At 44.9% G+C, this 22,333-nt stretch overlaps 1 protein-coding gene across 7 annotated transcripts in view; it reads right to left on the bottom strand.

Annotated features, from left to right (window-relative positions):
• Positions 1 to 4,025: 4,025 nt before the first annotated feature.
• Positions 4,026 to 22,333, bottom strand: part of AGTPBP1 (ATP/GTP binding protein 1) — a 206,716-nt gene continuing 188,408 nt past the window's right edge. For 6 of the 7 annotated variants that reach the window (XM_038769831.1, XM_038769830.1, XM_038769832.1 and 3 more), the window contains one exon: positions 4,026 to 5,322. In XM_038769831.1, the coding sequence (XP_038625759.1) occupies positions 5,154 to 5,322 (169 nt within the window). In that variant the 3' untranslated portion in view covers positions 4,026 to 5,153. The remainder of the gene's footprint in view (positions 5,323 to 22,333) is intronic. The other variant, XR_005456615.1, reaches the window with a different exon arrangement.

Below are 22,333 nucleotides of genomic sequence, written 5' to 3'. Positions count from 1 at the left end.
GGGTGGTGGGGGGGTGGGGGAAATGGGCGCCTGAGTGTGTGACCGGGATCTCCCTCGCTCTCCCCATGCCAAGGTCTTGGGTGTCTTGGTCTTTGGGTGCTTCGGAAGAGAGGGACCCTCAGTCCTGGCAATGAACAGCTCTATTCAACATAAAACTGGTCTCGCCTGCAGATGGGGAATAGGGGTAGGTGTCACTTGGGGTTCCCAGCTAACAAATACATTAGCCTTAGGGGACTAAAAGTCCCCCAAAGAAACAGGTTTGAAAACAATATACACTATCCACACCTCCTGCAAGACTTAGTGGTTGCCCATCACATAAAACTATAAAGGAAGAGCCGACTTATTTCTCATTAAAATGCTTCTGGCATAGAATGGGGTCTCTTTTCTTCTGAGCTTGAGAGCAGAATTCAATTTATAAACTCTGGGCTGAGAAGCAGTGAGGCTTAGAGAAGAAAGCCCGGGTCTGGGAGTCAGAAGGACCTGGGTTTGAATCCCGGCTCCGCCACGTTTGCCTGCTGTGTGACCTTTGGGAAGTTACTTCACTTCTCTGGGCCTCATGTCCCTCATCTATAAAATGGGAATTAAGAGTGTGAGCACCCTGTGGGACAGGGACTGTTGTCCAACTTGACGAACCTGTATCTAACCCTGTGCTCAGAACAGTGCTTAACAGATAGTACGGGCTTAACAAATAACATTTAAAACAAACAAAAACATATTAAGTGCTTTAACAAATACCACAGTTATCATCATCATTATCATTACTGTCTCCGAGAGACTGGCTTCTGGGTGACCCTTAAAAAATAAGAAAAGGAAAAGAACGGGAAAATAAATTCTGTGCCTTTCTTAAGCCTCTAGAAAACACAAAGTTTTACTTTTTGCAGCCACTCCTGAACATATCTGTTTTTTAATCTCCTGGGATATTTGGAAAGGGAAACATACTCATCTTGGTTCAGTAAAGCTATAATCACATCTTCTTGCTAAAAACACTCAAAAATAGACGAATTCCATGCTAGTCTCAATGGAGCTTCCACAATGTTTACAAATAAAAAGCCACTGACTCATTCCCCCTTTGTTCTAAATTGGCTACTTTTCATTCATAAAGAATGAATGAAGAATAAAGAGTGCTTTTCCACTCCTAATCTTTCAATACTTCATAAGTTAGGGGTGGGGAGGGGAGAGAGCAGGTCATCTGCCAATCTGTTGTCTATTCCAGGGTTGGGCGAAGCGGCGATGTCATCTTTTTACACCCCAGATGAGTTTCCACGTCTGATTCAATTGGATCGGTGTGATGAGTGGGCAATTCAACCTCCTCTCATCCAACGAGATCTCCATTAGGGAGCTCCTAGTGTGTGCAGGGGGAACTCATTTCACTCTGCAATTCATCAAGGCTCCTTCCTCACTGATTCCCCCAAATCATTCAAGCGCATACTAATAATAACAATCATATCTGTACTAGGCGCTGGGGTAGATACAAGAAAATCCATCAATCAATTGTATTTATTGAGCGCTTATTGGGTGCAGAGCACTGTACTAAGCGCTCGGGAGAGTACACTGTAAGAGTGGGGACACACATTCCCTGCCCACAACGAGCTTACAGTGAGGGGGAGACAGACATGAATATAAATAAATAAATTATGGATATGCACATAAGTGCTGTGGGGCCGGGGTGGGGAGAGGGGGCATGGGTGAAGGAAGGGAGCAAATCCAAGGGCAAGGGTGACGCAGAAGGGAGTGGGAGAAGAGGAAAGGAGGGCTTAGTTGGGAAAGGCCTCCTCCAAGAGGCGTACCTTCGATAAGGCTTTGAAGGTGGAGAGAAGAGTCCATCGGATATCAACAGGGAGGGCATTCCAGACCCGAAGCAGGATGTGGGCGAGAGGTCAGTGGTGAGGTAGAGGAGATGGAGGTTCAGTGAGTAGATTGGCATTAGAGGAGCAAGGTGTGTGAGCTGGGTTGGAGTAGGAGAGCAGCAAGGTAAGGTAGGAGGAGACAATGCTTTAAAGCTGATAGTGAGGAGTTTCTGTTTGATGTGAAGGTGAATGGGCAGCCACTGGAAGTTCTTGCGGAGTGGGGAAACATGGACTGAACGTTTTTATAGAAAAATGATCCAAGCGGCAGAGTCAAGTATGGACTGGAGTAAGGAGAGACAGGAGGCAGGGGAGTCAGTGAAGAGGCAGATGCAGTAATCAAGGTGGGAGAGGATGCACACCTGGATTAATGTGGTAGCAGAAATGGATGAAGAGGAAAGGGTGGATTTTAGGGATGTCGTGAAGGTTGGACCGACGGGATTTAATGCTAGCCTGAATATGTGGGTTGAATGACAGGAGCCAAGGATAATGCCAAAGTTACGGGCTTGGGAGACAGGAAGGATGACGGTGCTGTCAGTGATGGGAAAATCTGGGGGAGGATAGGGGTTGGGTGGGAAGATAAGGAGTTCTGTTTAGGACATGTTAAGTTTGAGATGTCAGCAGGACATCCAAGCAGAGATGTCTTCAAGGCAGGAAGAACTGCAAGACTGCAGAGAAGGAGAGAGATAAGGGCTGAAGATGGAGACTTGGGAATCATATGCATCGAGGTGGAAGTTGAAGCCAGGGGAGAGAAGGAGATCTCCAAGGGAGCGGGTGGAGATGGAGAATAGAAGGGGACCCAGAACTAAGCCTTGAGGGACCCCCACAGTTAGGAGGTGGGAGGCAGAGGAGGGGCCTGCGAAAGAGCATGAGAATGATCAGAGAGAGAGGAGGAGAACCGGGAGAGGACAGTGCCGGTGGATTGCAATGCTTTCGGGAGAAGTGGGTGGTCGACTGTGTCGAAGGCAGCTGAGAGGTTGAGGAGGATGAGGATGGAGTAGAGAGCATTGGATTTGTCCAGAAGGAGCTCAGTGGTGATCTTTGAGAGGGCGGTTTCGGTGGAGCAAAGGGGACGGAAGCCGGATTGGAGGGGGTCAGGGAGGGAATTGGAGGAGAGGAACTTGAGACAGCAGACCACTAGCTCAAGGAGTTTGGAGTGGAACGGTAGGAGGGAGATGGGTGAAACCTGGAGGGAGCCGTGGAGCCAAGGGAGGGTTTTTTTAGGATAGGGGAGACATGAGTCATTTGAAAGCAGTGGGGAAAAATCCACGGGGGAGCAAATAGTTGCAGATGATTCCGTCTCCATTTGTTCTTCCTCTCCAAAGCCTTAAAACAATTTTACTCCACTTTGTGGGTATACATAGCAAATGAATACAAGATCCATTTTTCACTGGGAAACGAAAGAGAACCTGAAATACAAACAAGTCTTTCCTTTAGACCTAAGTCTAAAAATGTTCGCTTCCAGGAGTTCCCAGAAAAATCTCTGGAGATGGACTGGAACACCATAGAATTCTAGCTGGAGTTGGTGCAAGCAGTTCCAAGTGACTTAAGAAGTTATCGTGTCCAACTCAGTGCAAAAGTCTTATCAAAAACCCATCAGATCTTGTGTGCTGTAACAAAAGCCGAACTCGAAAAACACTTCGGCAGAAATGTTAATGATTCAATGATGAGGAATGAATATACAATTCAGGACCATAACAGTCTCCCACATGAACTTAAGGGCACTTTCCTGAGCACTCATGTATCTATCTATCAATCAACGTCTACTTATCAAGCGCTTACTATGGGCAGAGCACTGGACTAAGCGCTTGCGAGAGGACAGTCCAACAGAATAAGCAGACATGGTCCCTGCCCAGAACAAGTCTGTGCTCATGAAGCAGCATGGCCAAGCAGACGGAACACAGTCCTAGGAATCAGAAGGACCTTGGTTCTGACCTGGGTTCTGATCCCGGCTCTGCTGCTGGTCAGCCATTGACCTTGGGTGAGTCACTGCACTTCTCTGGGCCTCAGTTACCTCATCTGGAAAATGGGGGTTAAGTCTGTGAGCACCATGTGGGGCATGGACGGACTGTGTCCAGCCCTGATTAGCTTGTATCTACCCCAGCGCTCAGTACAGTGCCTGGCACATAGTAAGTGCTTAACAAATACCACAATTATTATTATCATTATTCTGTACCTCCCAGGTGCCTAGTAGAGTGGCACTGCACCAAGCCGGTGCTCAATAAATCTGTGTCCCAACACAAAATGTCCATCCTGTTTCTCTACCCGACACAGATGCAGTTCTTTACACCAGTTAGATTATATTGATGGAGTATATACACATGCAATATTAAAGAAGAAAATGTGTAAACAAATGTGGAGCTGAACAGACAACAACAACATGCACATTTAACCACAGCTTAGTGATGTCCTCACTGGGTAAATGTGGGGTTTCTTTCTTAAGCTTCATATTAAACAAACTCTCATGACTCTAGTGATCAACTTCAGCTGTCTCTCACGAGATGTAGTTTCAGAGAAGAGAGCTGCCCAAATGTATAATTCATGGTAGGCACAGGTGCACCACTACCATAAAAAGCCTCCAACGAGTGCAGTAATTGTATCCTTTTGCACACGTAAATTTTTACAAATGTGTGCTCATGTGTGGCTTTCTTTATAAATTTAGCATCAATTCTGCTGAAAACCACATCAGCTGAATATTAAGGGAGGGAAGAAACAAGTGCAACATTGTATAAATTAAATTTTCATCTGCTTAATGTTGCAACTGTAGAGTGAAACAGCTTCAAAGCAAGCCCTGGATTTCTTCAAATGCAATCAAACATTTAACAGGAATCCAAAGAATTAAACATCTTATCTCTGACAGCCATGGAGCCACAAATAAACACACCCCCGTGAAATCCCTGTTCATATACATTGCTTTTCAAGAATCTAGGACCACGAGGAATTTGGAGTTAGATTCTCTGCTCTGACACGATACCAACGGCCATCCATTTGCTAGAAGATACGAGGATAAGGAGACAGAGTGTCAAATGATCAAATATAAAGGTGTTTTTAAAAAGTGGATCAATCTTTGATCGTTCAATGCTAAATGAGAGCACCAGATTCCCTCGACCAGAACATATGTCAATCGGATTGGGAAACCAGAAGCACGTTTATTAACCATTCGATTATACTGGCCCCCGGTCCCGGTTACTTGTCTCTTGGAGGCAGCCTTTTCGAAAAGGCAATCCCTCAGGTTCCCCGTTGAATGGAAATTGAGACATTTGATTTCTTTGATGCTTTTAATGTAATATGGCAGAAGGTTCCAGGAGGTTATGTTCTTGAGGATCCTGAGGCAGAAGCCGAGTCTTCTTCAACAGACGGTTCAAAATCCACAGTGTTTTCGGCTAATTCGATGTCCTGTTCGTCATTACTTTCTGCGCTGTAATCGACTTCTTCGGGGAAACGAGGTTCATCTTCATCCATAACGTAAGTAGTAGGACTGTAGCCAAAACACATACACACACACACACACACACACACACACACACACACACACAAGATGGCATTAGTTTTTAAAAGTCTCAAATAAACCACTCAGAATGGGGACCTAGCTCTACCAATCTACACCAGTGCCTTTATACAAAAATCTTTAGTCCCAATGTAATACAGGTAGGGAGCATTTAGGAGAAAAACCCACACCGACCAAGGAAATGGCCCACGACCTGTATATAGAATGTTTGAATTTCCCTGTAAAAGCTACCAGGTGACTGAAAGACCCTCATGGTGACTAGAAGGTAAACACGTTAACTTTTCATTACACTGCAAGAAACACCCATGTGCCTCCTGGTAGAAAACCAACTTGCCAATATCTAGTAGGAAAAAAAAGGCATTCCCCTTTGCAGACAATCATGAATCCTCTTTGCAGACAACAAAGGTTTATTTTGGAAGCCCTATTTTAGGCACAGTGGCTCCCTGTGTAGTAGGTAATTTCAAGGGCCTTTATAAAGCAACTATGGATATCCTAATTGGTTTCTTGAGTAATGTGCTAAAATCACTTGGTCCAGGATCTTAAAGTGATTATCTGCTATTTGAGAAAATTGAAGGCTGAAGGAAAAAATACACAACCCTGCCATTTCCTAGGATGAGGAAAAATAACAAGTGAACCATCCACACCCAGTTTAATTACTCTCCCCTAGGACCTGGATATTTGCTTAAAAGCACTAAGTGCTTCTAAATTTTTCATTACATAAGTAGCTTTGAATTGAGACAAGCTCTCTCTTAGGGTCTGTAACCTATCCTTTTACTTAATAATCAAATTATTCCGATGCCTCCCAATCTGACAGATTGTTAGAGGAGAACCGAGTCTGAGGGTCCGTCCACACCAGCCTCTCAACAATCCAACGTTTTTGCTGCCCTACAGAGACCGCTGAAATACAGAGTTGGGAAACGACGAGGGTTGGATAGTGAAGCCACAAAGAGCCTGACCGATTTGGCACCTAATAGTTCGGGGCTTGCTGCGATTCTGGGTGAGATTCAGAATGTGACAATCCATTCCCTTTTTCTGCAGTAATAATCTCAAGATTGACTAAGCCATAAAAAAAAAGGAGACGTCGTTCTGGCTTTTTGCGATAAGGGAATTAAACAAACTTCTCAACTAGAGATGAGTCAATTGAATAATATATTGTTCAACCAGCATGACTTTCAAATTTCATGCCTATTATCTTTGGATCACTGCAAAATCACCTTCCCAAACATTGCGGGGTGGGGAGAAGAGGGTGACCCACAGCTCCATACACCCGTTTTGGGCTCAAAACCAAATATTTCAATCTCAGAAGAAAAAGATTGGGGATGGTCCTGTTTACCATTCTACGTAAGCTTTGGAAAAACAAAAAACAAAACTACAGGATCTGTTCTGCTAAGATAGTCCAAAGTCCATGGCATAATCAACAGGGGATGACCCTGAATTCCTAATCAGAGACTTGGAACCCAATCCAGTTTTTCTAATGGGGCTCTGAGAGCCGTAGAGCCCGAACCCTGGCTGCCCTGTCCAGAGGAGCCTGCCCTGACCTCAGGACCCCAAGGGATAAGAGACTTCCAATAGATCGGAAGCTCTTCAAGGGTAGGGACCAATGCTTTTTTATCAAGGATTTCTTGAGCACTGTACTAAGCGCTAGGGAATGCCCAACAGAGTTTGCAGGGACGGTGTCCTTGCCTTCAGGGAGCTTTAAAATCTCTACTCTATGCTGCCAAATGCCCATTTGGGCATTTTCGTAAATAGGCACAATCGGAGTTATTCATGACGAAGAAGATTTGACTCTCGAGGAGATTCCTGGATCTCTGACCTCCTCCAGTGATGCCCTCTCCCCAGTGCCCCCCACCCACCCAAGGGTCAAATTCCTGGAACAAAACTAGGCCTAATTGACACAGGAGAGGCAATGAAAAGGAACTGCGTACAGGTAGTGATACCATACCATACTTAGAAAAATGGTGTTCAGTTCTACCGCAGAAAATAACAGAGCTGAGAGGAAAGGGGAAAGGCCGGTAATAATAATAATTATGGTATTTGTTAAGTGCTTACTATGAGCTGAGCACTGTTCTAAGCGCTGGGGTAGATACAAGCTAATCAGGTTGTTCCATGTGGGGCTCACAGTCTTAATCCCCATTTTACAGATGAGGTAACGTGATGTTGCTCAGAAAATTTCTAAAACCAAGGATTTGGTCAAAATGAATCAACCTCTTGAATTGGATTTCTCACCAAGCCTCCTGCCCCACATCAATAGTACTCACTGAGTGCTGACTGTGTGCTAAGCCCTTGGGAGAAAACAACAGAGGCTAAGACCTGGTCAGGCTGCCCTCAAGGGGCTTCCAGGCTTAATGGACCTCACCCTCCAAGCTTGGCCCAGAAAATAAGTCTGGGGAAAAACCTGCCTATTCATATTTTATCTTGCAAAAAGTTAAAAAAAAGTTTCAGGTTTTACCTCAAAAACTTGGTTAGTGCTACAGCGATATTTAATCAGTCGATGGGTGTTTATATTAATGTCTGTCTCCCCCACTAGAGTGTAAGCTCGCTGTAAGCAGGGAATGTGTCTACCAAGCCTGCTCTCTTGTATTCTCTCAAGTGCTCTGCACATGGTAAGTGCTCAACAAATATGAGGGAGGAGGAGGAGGAGGAGGGAGGGTATGTGTCTGTTTATTGTTGCTCTGCACATGCCAAGTGCTCAATAAATACGAGAGATGAGGAGGAGGATGAAATGTGTGTCTGTTTACTGTTGTATTGTACTCTCCCAAGTGCTTAGTACAGTGCTTTGCACAGATTATTATTATTTATTACTATTATGCACTCAATAAATATGATTGAACGAAAGGTTTTAGGAGTGGAAGCCCTGCAACCAAAAGTCCTTCTGCTATTTTAAACCCCTTCCTTCCCCAAGAATGGCAATGACCCTACAGCAATGTGATGTTATTTCCTCCCCCAAACCAGGCTGAAAATTTTCAGGGTGTAAAGCCAACTGCTACAATATGCCTTTGCTTGAAACAGAGAGAACTGGCCAAGGGGATTAAGGCTGTGAGTCAAGGTCGAACCACCCGGACCCAGCAAAGTCTCGTGCTGCCAAGCCACTTGGCAGAGCTTCCAGAAGTGAAGCTTCTGTGGATTGGGGGTGTCCCGTGGGCTAAGACAAGGGGAGTGCTGAGGGGCAGGCCCGAGGCATGGCTGCGCCCATCTCCTTGTGGACAAGTGTCAGGCGAGCAGTTCGTTACATAAGTCCTCCCTGCCCCCTCCCGGGATCTGCCTAAATTCTCTCTCTGGTACTTCCACTCTGCTCTCAAGTCCTTTCAGCAGATGGGAATTCAAATCTCTTCTGTCACGGGGGAAAACAGTCCAATCTGTCGCCATATCTGGCACTTGGTCTCGCAACATCCCCTGACTACTCCTCTCCCCTGCCCCCGCCTCGTCTTCTTCCGTCTGTCCTCCCTCGTCCTAGAAGCAGTGTGGTGTAGCAGATAGAGCACAGGCCTGGGAGTCAGCAGGTCATGGGTTCTCATCCCAACTCCACCACTTGTCTGCTGTGTGGCCTTGGGCAAGTCACTTCACTGGGCATCAGTCACCTCATCTGGAAAATGGGGATGGAGACTGTGAGCCCCACGTGGGACTGTGTCCAACCCAATTTGCTCGTATCCTTCCCAGTGCTTAGTACAGTGCCTGGCACAGAGTAAGCACTTAAATACCACAATTATTCTGAACATCCATTGGTGGCTGCCTTATGCCCCCATATTCACATAAAAAATCTTCAACGGGGTCACATCCCATGAGACTGGGGAGATGGGAGGGGGACAGGAATACTGCCTATTGGAAATTTCAAAGTTTGGAAAGAAACATTTAAGGAGGTGTACTATACCAAAGACCCTCACTCTTCTAACAGAAACATCACATCAGATTCTTTTCTAAGGTGGGGTGGGGGGGAGGACGGGAGAAAAGGGGATAATTTTAAAAGAAAAGCTTCATTCTCAGGAAAAGCCCCCCATTTGCCCCAAGGGCAGACCCTCCCACAGCTGTCTCCAAAAACACATTAAGCCCATCAGCTACAGGGGTGATCCCACGGGATTAAAAGAGTCTGAAATCTTCACTTCATTGCCTTCTGGGATTAGTCAGGGCAAAAGTTAATTTTTCTGCCAAACGACACTGTGTTGGTTTTACAATCTGGACTGATTTCTAATGGGAACTGGACGGAGACCTTCCAACTTTTGCTTCACTCTCAGTGAATTTCCTGAATGATCCCATGAGCCTATCGCTGGGTTAGATAGCATATAAAATGAAAGCAAAGGACAGAGATACAGTCTTAAAGAAACTTACGTTCCAGGAAGTCCCAAACTGTTAGAGCTTACCAAGGCAACCTAACAGTCTTGTTGAATGAACTTGGATTTGCTCCCTCTCTTCACCCCTTCCTCAGCCCCACATAATAATAATAATAATAATAATAATAATAATAATAATAATAATGGTATTTGTTAAGCATTTACTATGTGCCAAGCACTGTACTAAGTGCTGGGGTAATACAAGGTAATCACGTTGACCCACATGGGGCTCACAGTCTTAATCCCCATTTTACAGAAGAGGTAACTGAGGCACAGAGAAGTTAAGTGGCTTGCCCAAGATCCCACAGCTGAGAAGTGGCGGAGCTAGGATTAGAACCCATGTCTACTTTCCACTAAGCCATGCTGCTTCTATTTTTTTTTTAAAAAAAGGTATTTGTCAAATGCCAGGCACTATATTAAGCACTGGGGTAGATACGAGCTAATTGGGTTGGACACAGTCCATGCCCGACATGAGGCTTACAATCTTAAACCCCATTTTACAGATGAAGGGACTGAGGCCCAGAGAAGTGACATGGCTTGCCCAAGATCACCCAACAGACAAGTGGTAGAGCAGAATTAGAATCCAGGTTCTCTGACTCCCAGGCCTGTATTCTACCCATTAGATCCATTAGGTACTTTTGCCCCTCCCCTGTGATGTGCTCCTCACTGCCTCTTCCCTGCCTCCCATCAGTCAGTCAGTTGCATTTATTGAGCGCTTACTGTGTGCAGAGCAGTGTACTAAGCACTTGGGAGAGTACAACATAACAACATGTCCTCCCCCTGGCCCAGAATGCCCTCCCTCCGCACATCCGCCAAGCTAGATCTCTTCCTCCCTTCAAAACCCTACTGAGAGCTCACCTCCTCCAGGAGGCCTTCCCAGACTGAGCCCCCTCATTCCTCTCCTCCTCCTCCCCCTCCCCATCCCCCCGCCTTACCTCCTTCCCCTCCCCACAGCACCTGTATATATGTTTGTACATATTTATTACTCTATTTATTTTACTTGTACATATTTACTATTCTATTTATTTTATTTTGTTAATATATTTTGTTTTGTTGTCTGTCTCCCCCTTCTAGACTGTTAGCTCGTTGTTGGGTAGGGACCGTCTCTATATGTTGCCAACCTGTTCTTCCCAAGCACTTAGTACAGTGCTCTGCACACAGTAAGCGCTCTATAAATACAATTGAATGAATGAATGAATGAATGAACAACAGAACAGACACATTCCCTGCCCACAATGAGCTTTCGGTCTTGAGGGGAGAGTACAACATAACAACAGAACAGACACACTCCCTGCCCACAATGAGCTTTTGGTCTTGAGGGGGAGACAGACATTAACAGAAATGAAAAAGTTACAGATAGGTAATTTAATGCTTCCCACCCACTCGACCTCTTCTTGCTGTTGAGGTTCCTGCTCTCTCTGCTGGACAGACCGATCAATCGATGGTATTTATTAAGTGCTTATTATGTACTTAGTATTAGTACAGTGCCTGGAACATAGTAAGCACTTAACAAATACCATTTAAAAATAAATACCTAAAATGTGCAGAGCACTGTACTGAACATTTGGAAGAGTAGAATACAATAGAAGGAGAGTACTCCAGCCTGGGAGTTGGAGGAACTGGGTTCTAATGCTTTGCACATAGTAAGTGCTTAATAAATGTCATTATTATTATAATTAATAATAATAATAATGATATTCGTTAAGCGCTTACTATGTGCCGAGAACTGTTCTAAGCCCTGGGGCAGGCACAAGATAATCAGGTTGTCCCATGTGGGGGTCACAGTCTTAATCCCCATTTGACAGATGAGATAATTGAGGCCCAGAGAAGTTCAGTGGCTTGCCCAAGGTCACATAGCAGACAAGTGGCAGGGCCAGGATTAGAACCAACGTCCTCTGACTCCCAAGCCCGGGCTCTTTCCACTAAGCCATGCTGTTTCTCGTCCCAGCTCCTCCACTTACCTGCTGTTTGAGTCACTTCACTGCTCTGTGCCTCAGTTCCCTCATCTCCAAAAAGGAGATTCTCCCTCTTACTTAGACTGTGAGCCCTATGTGGGACCTGAAGATCTTGTATCTACCCTAGGGCTTAGTACAGTGCTTGGCACATACTAAGTGCTTAACACATACCAAATTTATTGCTATTCTTAGCTCCAGGGATTCAGGAACAGGGCCAGTGGAAAATGATTACTCCAACTGCAACCCCTAGATTGGGTTCTATAGGATAATAGTAATAATAATAATAAGGCACTTGTTAAGCACTTACTATGTGCCAAGCACCTTGTTCTAAGCACTGGGGTGGATACAAGCAAATCGGGTTGGACACAGTCCCTGTTCCACGTGGGGCTCACAATCTTAATCCCCATTTTCCAGCGGAGGGAACTGAGGGACAGAGAAGCAAAGTGACTTGCCCAAGGTTACTCAGCAGACAAACGGCGTTCCTTCTGACTCCTGGGCCCGTGCTCTAGCCATTAGATCATGCTGCTTCCGGGATCCATCACTTGCTTGGCATAAGGCGGGTTGGCAAATCATTTCTCCATATCTCTTACTTCCCCAAGTTTCAGTAGCCCCATTTCCTCTTGAAGATGCTGAGGAGAAGGGCCCCTGCTCTCGTTCAGCAGGAGAGGGAAACAGCTCATCCATCCACAGAGAGACGGAAGGATCTGTTCCCGAGGATGTTCAGCCCAAAAATGCTCAGCCGTATCTTTGTGCTGGCCCCGGAGAGTCATCTGGGGGCAAGGCTGATGTCGGGGGTGGGGAAAGCAGAGGCAGACTTAAATGACCTGCGGTTCTGCTAGGACAACTACCGCTTTGGTCCAGTCAACATCTGCCACGTGCCCTGGAAAGACCTGGGAATAGGAGAGGTTTGGCTGGCCTAAGCCGAGTTCTCGCAGAGAAGGTGGCATAAGGCCAGAGGAAGCAGCATGGCCTAGTGCACAAAGCCTGGGCCTGGGAGTCAGAAGGACCTGGGTTCTAATCCTGACTCCGCCTCTTGTCTGCTGTGTGATCTTGGGCAAGTCACTTCATTTCTCTGGGCCTCAGTTACCTCATCTGGAAAATGGGGAATAAGACTGTGAGCCCCAAATGGGACAACCTGATTACCTTTTATCTACCCCAGCGCTTAGAACGGTGCTTGGCACGTAGTAAGTGCTTAACAAATACCATCATTATTACCATTATTATTATTGTCTGCTATGTGACCTCGGACAAGGCACTTCAATTCTCTGGGCCTCAGTTCCCTCATCTGTAGAATGGGGATTAAGACTGTGGTCCCCATTTGGGACAGGAACTGTGTCATTATTCATTATTATTATTAAATCATATTTATTGAGCGCTTACTGTGTGCAGAGCACTGTACTAAGCGCTTGGAAAGTACAATTTGGCAACAAATAGAGACAATCCCTACCCAACAATGGGCTCACAGTCTAGAAGCAATGTGGCTCAGTGGAAAGAGCACAGACTTTGGAGTCAGAGGTCATGGGTTCATTCATTCATTCAATCAATCGTATTTATTGAGCGCTTACTGTGTGCAGAGCACTGTACTAAGCGCTTGGAAAGTACAATTCAGCAACAGATAGAGACAATCCCTACCCAACAACGGGCTCACAGTCTAGAAGGGGGAGACAGACAACAAAACAAAATAATAATAACAATAATATCAAAATAGAGTTATAGATATAAACACATCATTAATAAATAGAATAATAAATATGTGCAAATATGCACAAATGCTGTGGGGTAGAGAAGGGGGTAGAGCAGAGGAAGGGAGTAGGGGCGATGGGAAGGGGAGGTGGAGCAGAGGTAAAGGGGCTCAATCTGGGAAGGCATCTGCTGTGTGACCTTGGGCAAGTCACCTCACCTCTCTGGGCCACAATTCCCTCATCTGTAACTGGACACTGTGTCCAACCTGATTAAATTGTATCTACTCCTGCACTTAGAACAGTGATTGGCACATAGTAGGCTCTTAACAAGTACCACTATTATTATTATTATCATCATTATTATTATTATTATATTCATTATTATATTATTATATTATATTATATTATTATATTCATTTAGTGATTTGTGAATCATTGGTATCTATTTCAAATTCCAAAATCTATTTCAAATTCCAGCTCCGCCACTTGTCAGCTGTGTGACTTTGGGCAAGTCACTTCACTTCTCTGTGCCTCAGTTACCTCATCTGTAAAATGGGGATTAAGATCGTGAGCCCCCCGTGGGACAACCTGATCACCTTGTAACCTCCCCAGAGCTTAGAACAGTGCTTTGCACATAGTGAGCGCTTAATAAATGCCATTATTATTATTATAATTATTAGAAGGGACGCTTACTGGGTGCAGAGTACTGTACTAAGTGCTCGGAAAGTCCAATTCAGCGCTAAATCGCTGAATTGAGCGATATGAATTGATAGATAAGGAGATATAGAGAAATCCAACCTGATGAGCTTTTGTCTACGCCTGTGCTTAGTAGAAAGCATGTAGAAAGCAGAAAGCACAGAAAGCATGTAGAAAGCACTTAAATTCCATTAATAAAAAAAGGAAGACTCTTTTTTTTCCTCCTTGTCAGTGACTCTTGGTCCTGCATGGGAAGAACTGAACCTGTTCCACTGTCCATTGCATTAGAACAGTGCTTGGCACATAGTAAGCGCTTAACAAATACCATAATAATAATTCCTGCTGAATTCCCCACTGAGTCTTCCATTGACCAATCCCATTTAATTACTGTCTCAATACTGACAGACCCCGGCAATGCTCTTAGGACCCTCGCCCGCTTCACATGGGGCTCCTATCTTTACACGACTAAACCACTGCAAACATTCGCAGCTCGGAGGAGGAGTAGGGCTCAGACATGTCCGTCTACCATTTCCTCATTTTAAGGTTCCTTTCTAATACTTCCTTTCTTTTCCCTTTCCCTTTGTTTTGTAATCTGCCTAAAATAGACAGAAATGATGTAGAGATGCTAATCTATTGGGGTTTTGGTCTACCATGACTTAAAAATGGGATGTTGCAAATGGTGAGCAAGCCTGTTGGGGCAGTTCCTTAAAATCCGTTCCCCTCTTTCAATCTCATACACCACTTCATTTCTGAGGTGAAAACATTGAACCAGAAGTTCAGTGCCAGCAAGGAACCAGAAGTTCAGGAAGGGACGAGCTAATAAGTCTTGGTCGATCGGAATGGCGCCGTAGGTTTATTCTGCACTGCACTCTGAGCCCATCAAAACCGTAACGTCGAAACTGTAATTCTTACTCCAGGATCGATGTTATATTTAGGCTAATGGTTCTCATTTGGGGGGAGACTAGGGGAAAATATTGGCAAAAAATTTCAAAATAATTGACGGGAAATACACCAACCAATTGGTTTAATTTCTCACTTAAGATATTTTAAAAAAGCAGCCAGGTGGGAATCAATTTAATGACTAGATCATTACTTTTCACAGGATGTTTGAATTCAACTACATCATCCACACTTGAAAATCTTACCAAAAGTCTCTTCAAGAAATGACCTATAATAATAACAATAGTAAACACAGTAGTAATAGGGAAGCAGCAAGGCCTAGTGGAAAGAGCCCATGCCTGGGAGTCAGAGGACCTGGGTGATGATCCCAGCTCTACCATATACCTGCTGTGTGTGACCTTGGGCAAGTCACTTCACTTCCCTGTGCCTCAGTTCCCTCCACCTGCAAAATGGGAATTCAATCCCTGTCCTCCCTCCTACTTATATTGTGGGCCCCATGTGGGAGCTGATTATCTCATACCTACCCCAGTGCTTAGTACAGTGCTTGGCACATAATACCACAACTATTAATTAAAAAACAGCTTCCACAACAATGACCTTTCTACTTCTGCCATTTCGACTAAGGCATTTGAGGTCCCTGTTGCAACAATTACACTTGCCAATAACCGTTCACTTTTTCCCTGAACCTAGGTCTTCCAGAATGTTCATCTCTTTACCTCTTCTCCCACTCCCTTCTGCGCCACCTTGACTTGCTCCCTTGATTCATCCCCTCTCCCAGCCCCATAGCACTTACTTATATATCTGTAATTGATTTATTTATATGAATGTCTGTCTCCCCCTCTAAACCGTCAGCTCACTGTGGGCAGGAAATGGGTCTGTTGTATTGTTATACTGTACTCTCTCGGCGCTTACTACAGCACCCTGCACACTGTAAGCTCTCAATAAATACCACTGACTGCTTATGTATGAGAAAGCGTACACGATGACTTATTTTTAAGAAATAGTTCTGTTGCAAAAAATCTCCAGACAGGTGGTCTCATTAGAAGCCCATGTCTCCGTACTTCTACTGTTATCCTCAGAATTTACTGAGTGCTTCCTGAGGGGCAAGGTATACGGCAAAAGTAGAATGCACATCCTCTACCTTCTGGGTTCTAATCCCGCCTCCACCATTTGTCTATTGTGTGACCTTGGAGAAGTCACCTAACTTCTCTGTGCCTCAGTTACAACATCTGGAAAATGAGGATTAAGACTGTAAGCCCCGTGTGGGACAGGGACAGGGTCCAACCTGATTAGCTTATATCTACACCAGTGATTGGGACAGTGTTTGACACATAGTAAGTACTTAACTAATACCATCCTTATAATAATAATTATTATTATTACTATTACCACCCTCCTCATCATGAAGGAGAAAGGCAGAACAAATTGTATGCCCTTAAAAGGAACAAGACTGATAATATAGATACAAAGGGAATATCCCAAAATAAGCAAAACTTCATAAATCAACATGTAAATAAATAGAAGAAACAGATACAGACTAAGAGATAATGGGACTAAGGAGGCAGCAATTAGCTCGGTAAATGGAAGCTCTCTGAGGGCAGGGTCTGTCTCCTCTATTGTTACCACACTCCCCTGGGCTCTCATTCAGTGCTCTGCACACAATTCTGGTTGGGTGAATGCCCGCTGAAGGAGGTAGCCTTTTAAGGAGGGCTTTGAAGGTGAGGTGGGGCAGGATGGTGGTTTGGTGGACTTGATAGGGGAGGGAATTCCAGGCGGGGGGCAAAGCATGCTTAATGGGTCAGACCCTGGAGAGGTGACATTGTGATATGCTTAGCAAGCTAGCTTGGGAGAAGTCGCAAAGGGTGAGCAAAACAAACGAGTGGAGAAGTAAGGAGGCGGGCCTTGAAAACCAATGGTGGGGTGATTTGGTTGGATGTGGAAAGAAATGGATGGCTGCTGGAAGTTTCTGAGGAGGAGCTGGAGATGCATTCGGAATGGCATCTGAAGATGATGAGGTGGGCCGCCGAGTGTAAGATAGACTGAGGAGATTGTAACGAAGAGTTTGTTCTCCTTCTAGGGGTACATCTGATCCCAAGAGGGCCTGCCGCAGGCTAAAAGTTCTCAGTGGAGGACATTTTGAAGGTGGCCTTCAGAATACCACTGGACCTTCTCCTCTGATCACCGCTGGAGCGTGACCCAGTGTTGACCTCTCCAGGAGACAGCATCTTGGGAATCGTTTCCTCGTTCATTTGTATTTGATTCCATGCTGTGGCATCTGCGCACCACCTATGGCCCCACAATGTTGCGGGAAATCAGGGTTCGGGATCAGCCCCTGCAGTTTTATATCAGCTATCCAGCTCAGACAATGTAGATGGAACCGGTGGAGAGGTTTTATATCTGCTATTGGTCTGGTGTCCACACCTCACGGCTGTAGAACGATGTTCCGATTACCAGGGAACGGCAGGCATTGATCTCTGTCTCTCAGCTGACTGCCCTGTCTTTCTGGAGCCGACATTCCGGCTTCCCAAATGCTGGACCGGCCGTGCCGACGCGCCTCAAGGGGTGGCCATCGATAACGGTATTTTGGAGGAAATTTCCATGGCTTTAAGCTGTGCTCCAACACGGCGGGCTGGGAGGCCGAGGGCGTGTGCCGCTCACCTCTCTGTCTCCCTGTGACCTTGATCCCGCCCAGAGTTGCTCCAACCCTGTGCCATGGATGGAGGCAGAAGCAGCACAAAATGGAGAAGGGGGGAGTCAAGGTCATGACTGGAGTGGTTACAGAACGTCAGGAAGGCCGTAGCTGTGGTGGCTACAGAACTTTGTGAAGGATGTAGCTGTGTTGGAAACTTTGGATCCAGCTGTGACTGTAGAATGCTGGGAAGGCCGAAGCTGTGGTGGCTACAGAACGTTGCACAGACCGTAGCGGTGGTGGTTACTTTGGCTCCGGCTCTGATTGCTGCACTGTGAACCCGGAAAGCCCTACACAGTGTTCTTCTAGACGCGTTACCCATACTAGTTTTTATTTTATTTTTGTATTCATCCCTAGTTTTTTTTAATAGCATTTAAGCACTTACTATGTGCCTAGTACTGGTCTAAGTGCTGGGGTAGATATGAGATAATCAGGTTGGACACAGTCCATGTCCCACATGAGGCTCACAGTCTTAATCCCCATTTTACAGATGAGAGAACTGAGGCATGGAGAAGTGAAGTGATTTGCCCAAGGTCACACAGTGAAGCAGTGTGGCATTGTGGATAGAGCCTGGGCGTCCCTCCCTTTATTCACCTCCCCTCCCAGCCCCACAGCACTTATGCATGTATCTGTAATTTATTCATTTATATTAATGTCTGTCTCCCCCTCTACACTGTAAGCTCATTGTGGGCAGGGAATGTGTCCGTTTATTGTATATTGAACTCTTTCAAGCACTTAGTACAGTGTTCTGCACACAGCACATGCTCAATAAATACAACTGAGAATAAATGAATGAATGGGGGGGGGTCAGAAGGACCTGAGTTCTAATCCTGCTCCGCCACTTATCAGCTGCGTGACCTTGGGCAAGTCACTTGACTTCTCTGGGCCTCAGTTCCCTCACCTGCAAAATGGGGATTAAGACTTGGGAGCCCCTTGTGGGCCAGGGACAGTGTCCAATCTGATTACCTTGTGTTTACTCTAGTGCTTAGTACAGTGCCTGGGCACATAGTAGGTGCTGAACAAATACCACTAAACAAATAAATAAATAAAAGAAGAGTTGAGGACCTGGAACGGAACTTTGTGAACAATCCACAGTTGAAGGGTAATGGGAAAAAGAGGGTCTGGCCAAGAAAAATGAGACAGAGCAGTCGGTGTGGGTAAAACCAAGGTTGGAGAGAATTTCTAAGAGAATGGATTGGCCAACAGGGTCAAAAGCAGCTGAGAGTTCAAGGAGGCAATCGATCCATCAATCAATCAATCAATGGTATTACCCAGCTCATGAATGAGTACAGCAGAGGCAAAACATGCACTTCCTACTTCAGAGAGCTTACAATCTGAGGTGGGGAGACAGACAAATGTGATGAACAAATAATAGGAGCAGGAGGAAGGAAAAGAATATAGCAGGAAGCAGCATGGCATAGTGGAGAAAGTCCGGGACTGGGAGTCAGGAGGTCATGGGTTCTCATCCTGGCTCCAATTGTCAGCTGTGTGACCTTGGGCAAGTTGCTTCATTTCTCTGTGCCTCAGGTACTTCATCAGTAAAATGGGGATTGAAACTTGGAGTGGCCCCACACGGGACAGGGACCGTGTCCAACCCGATTTGCCTGTATCCACCCCAGCGGTTAGTACAGTGCCTGGCACATAGTAAGTGCTTAAAAAATATCTTAATTCTTATTATTGGGAAGTAATGCAAATGTAGCATGATGATAATAATAATAATTGTGGTATTTGTTAATTGCTTACTCTAGGCCAAGCACTGTAGTAAGCGCTCAATAAATACGATTGAATTAGGTCCCACATGGGGCTCAGAGTCTAAGTAGGATGGAGAACAGGCATTGAATCCCCATTTTGCAGATGAGGGAACTGAGGCTCAGAGAAGTGAAGTGATTCACCCAAGATCAAACAGCATTTAGGGGGTGGAACTGGGATTAGAACCCAGGTCCTCTGACTCCCGAGCCCATGCTCTTTCCACTAGGCAACATTAAGAGTTGAGTAAATATGTGAATGTACAAATAAATACCCAAATACTCAAAAATGTCCACATGCACTGAGGCTCGGTATAAAATACCTAAGTGCTGAGGGTAAGTACTTGGGGTTCTTTCCATTGTATTTACTGAGCGCTTACTGTTTGCAGGGTTATTACAACTGGAGTATTGTGAATTAACTAAGGAAGGCTTCCTTGAATAGGTAGTCAATCATATTTATGGAGCGCTGTTTGCACAGCACTGTACTAACGCTTGGGAGAGTTGGAGAAGCAGCATGACTCAGTGGAAAGAGCATGGGCTGTGGAGTCAGAAGTCATGGGTTCAAATCCCAGCTCTGACAATTGTCAGCTGTGACACTTTGGGCAAGTCACTTAACTTCTCTGTGCCTCAGTTACCTCATCTGTAAAATGGGGATTAAGACTGAGCCCCCCGTGGGACAACCTGATCACCCTGTAACCTCCCCAGCACTTAGAACAGTGCTTTGCACATAGTAAGTGCTTAATAAATGCCATTATTATTATTATTATAATACAATATAACAATAAACAGACACATTCCCTGCCCACAGTGAGCTGTCTAGAGGGAAATGGTATTTAATAGTCTTCTAGACTGTGAGCCCCCTGTTGGGTAGGGACCGTCTCTATATGTTGCCAACTTGTACTTCCCAAGTGCTTAGTACAGTGCTCTGCACACAGTAAGCACTCAATAAATACGATTGAATGAATGAATAATAATAATGATAATAATGATGGCATTTGTTAAGTGTTTCCTACGTGCCAGGCACTGTTCTAAGCACTGGGGCAGGTATGGGATAATTAGGTAGGGCTTTAGTAGGGTTTTGAAGATGATTTGGTGGGGAGAGGAAAGTTCAGGCTAGGGGGAGCTTGGGAGAGAGGGACTAAACTGTAAGTTTGTTGTGGGCAGGGAATGTGTTATAAGCGTACTTTCCCAAGCGATTAGTACAGTGCTCTGCACACAATAAGCGCTCGATAAATACAACTGAATGAATGGTGGTGAGAAGGTCAGGAGCAGAGTACAGTTTGAAGTGAGGACTGGGGATTTACCCTTCTCCCCCGTTCTAGACTGTGAGCCCGTTGCGGGCAGGGATTGTCTCTGTTGCTGAACTGTACTTTCCAAGCACTTAGTACAGTGCTCTGCACACAGTAAGCGCTCAATAAATACGATTGAATGAATGAATGAATTTACAGGTAAAGAGAACCAAAACGTAAAGACGGAGAAAACAGATGTAGGGTTTTGAAGCCAAAGGTCAGGAGAGAGTAGTGCCCGAACCCAAGAGAGGTCACTGGAGACCTTGGTGAGGGAAATAGGCACGAGCCAGACTGCAAGGGGTAGAGAAGACTTGGTAGGGAGGAAGTGAAGACAGTGCACACTCATTCAGTCACACTTACCGTGTGCAGAGCACCCTATTAAGTGCTTGGGAGAGTCCGACAGAACAATAAATGGACACATTCCCTGCCCACAACAAGCTTACAATCTAGAGACACAGAGAGAGCCTGTTCAAGAACATTGGAGGAATTGGAGGAGGGAGATTGGGTGACGACTAGGGGGTATGGAGGAGACGTAGAGCATGTTGAAGGCATAGGGGGAGGAGGAGCCAGAGGAAAGTGAGAGGCTGAAGAAAATCGTAAGGTTGGGGAAGAGGGTGAGAATTTTGAATTTAATTCTAGGCAGAGGAAATTTCCCAGCATTTTATTTCATGGTAAAATTGAGCCTGAAACTATTTTGTTCCACTTAGTTTTATCCTGAAAGTTCACCAAAATAGACTTTCTTTATTTTGGAATGTGCCCTGAATTGTTTTTTTCCAAACACTTTCAACTGTTCAGAACTTCAGATCACTGTACTAAATGCTTGGAAAGTACAATTCAGCAATAAAGAGAGACAATCCCTGCCCATAACAGGCTCACAGTCTAGAAGCGGGGAGAAGGGTAAATCTCCAATCCTCAGTAAAGAATTGAATAATTTTCATACAAATGCAGAAATTCCAAAAATGCAACTAGAATGCCTTTCATAAAAGGATAAGTCAACCCCCCTGAATAGACTTTTAACAATCCTTCACATGGATCTGATAAGGAAGGAATACTATTTGTAAATAGACCTGATGACCAAAAAATCCAAAATGATAAAACTTGTTTATAAAATGTATCTGCAGCCATGTAAACGTTCCAAAACCACAAACTGCATTGGGGGAGTCTGAAACCAAATCTGACTTCATTGCTAGATGAACATAAATCACATCATCATATTTTATTTTATGACAGAGTGATAATCTTTCATCTAAATATTTGGTTTTCAATTAGGGTAATGAATTATCATCTTGAGCTTGGTAATTAACAAACACACTTCTCCAGAAGGATTCTAAAATGCTTGAACCCCACGTAATCCCCCCTCCATCTGTCCAGAATGAAACAGTTTTAGTTACTCTCACTCAATCCTGATAAGAAGGGCCCTTAAATACTACAGCCCAGATCCTCTGAATTGAGGATGAATTAGAATTGCTGAGGTCACTCAAGCAAGTTAAAATCAACAGGAAAGACACATGACGGCAGTTTGAATGAAAAGAAATTATAAGAGTTGAGGATCGCTACCTTCTTCGAACATGGCTTTGCCTAAATCCAAACTCCAAGCATCCAACTGAAATCCAACCAAAACTCCATCTCTGACTCAGAAGGAGAGTTTGACCGGAAGACAAAACAGAATTCTAGACTGTGAGCCCACTGTTGGGTAGGGA

This window comes from Tachyglossus aculeatus, chromosome X4, assembly GCF_015852505.1.
Source record: "Tachyglossus aculeatus isolate mTacAcu1 chromosome X4, mTacAcu1.pri, whole genome shotgun sequence".
NCBI classification, from domain to species: Eukaryota; Metazoa; Chordata; class Mammalia; order Monotremata; family Tachyglossidae; genus Tachyglossus; species Tachyglossus aculeatus.
Note: the sequence above shows the minus strand (reverse complement) of the source record. Positions and strands in the feature narration are given on the sequence as shown.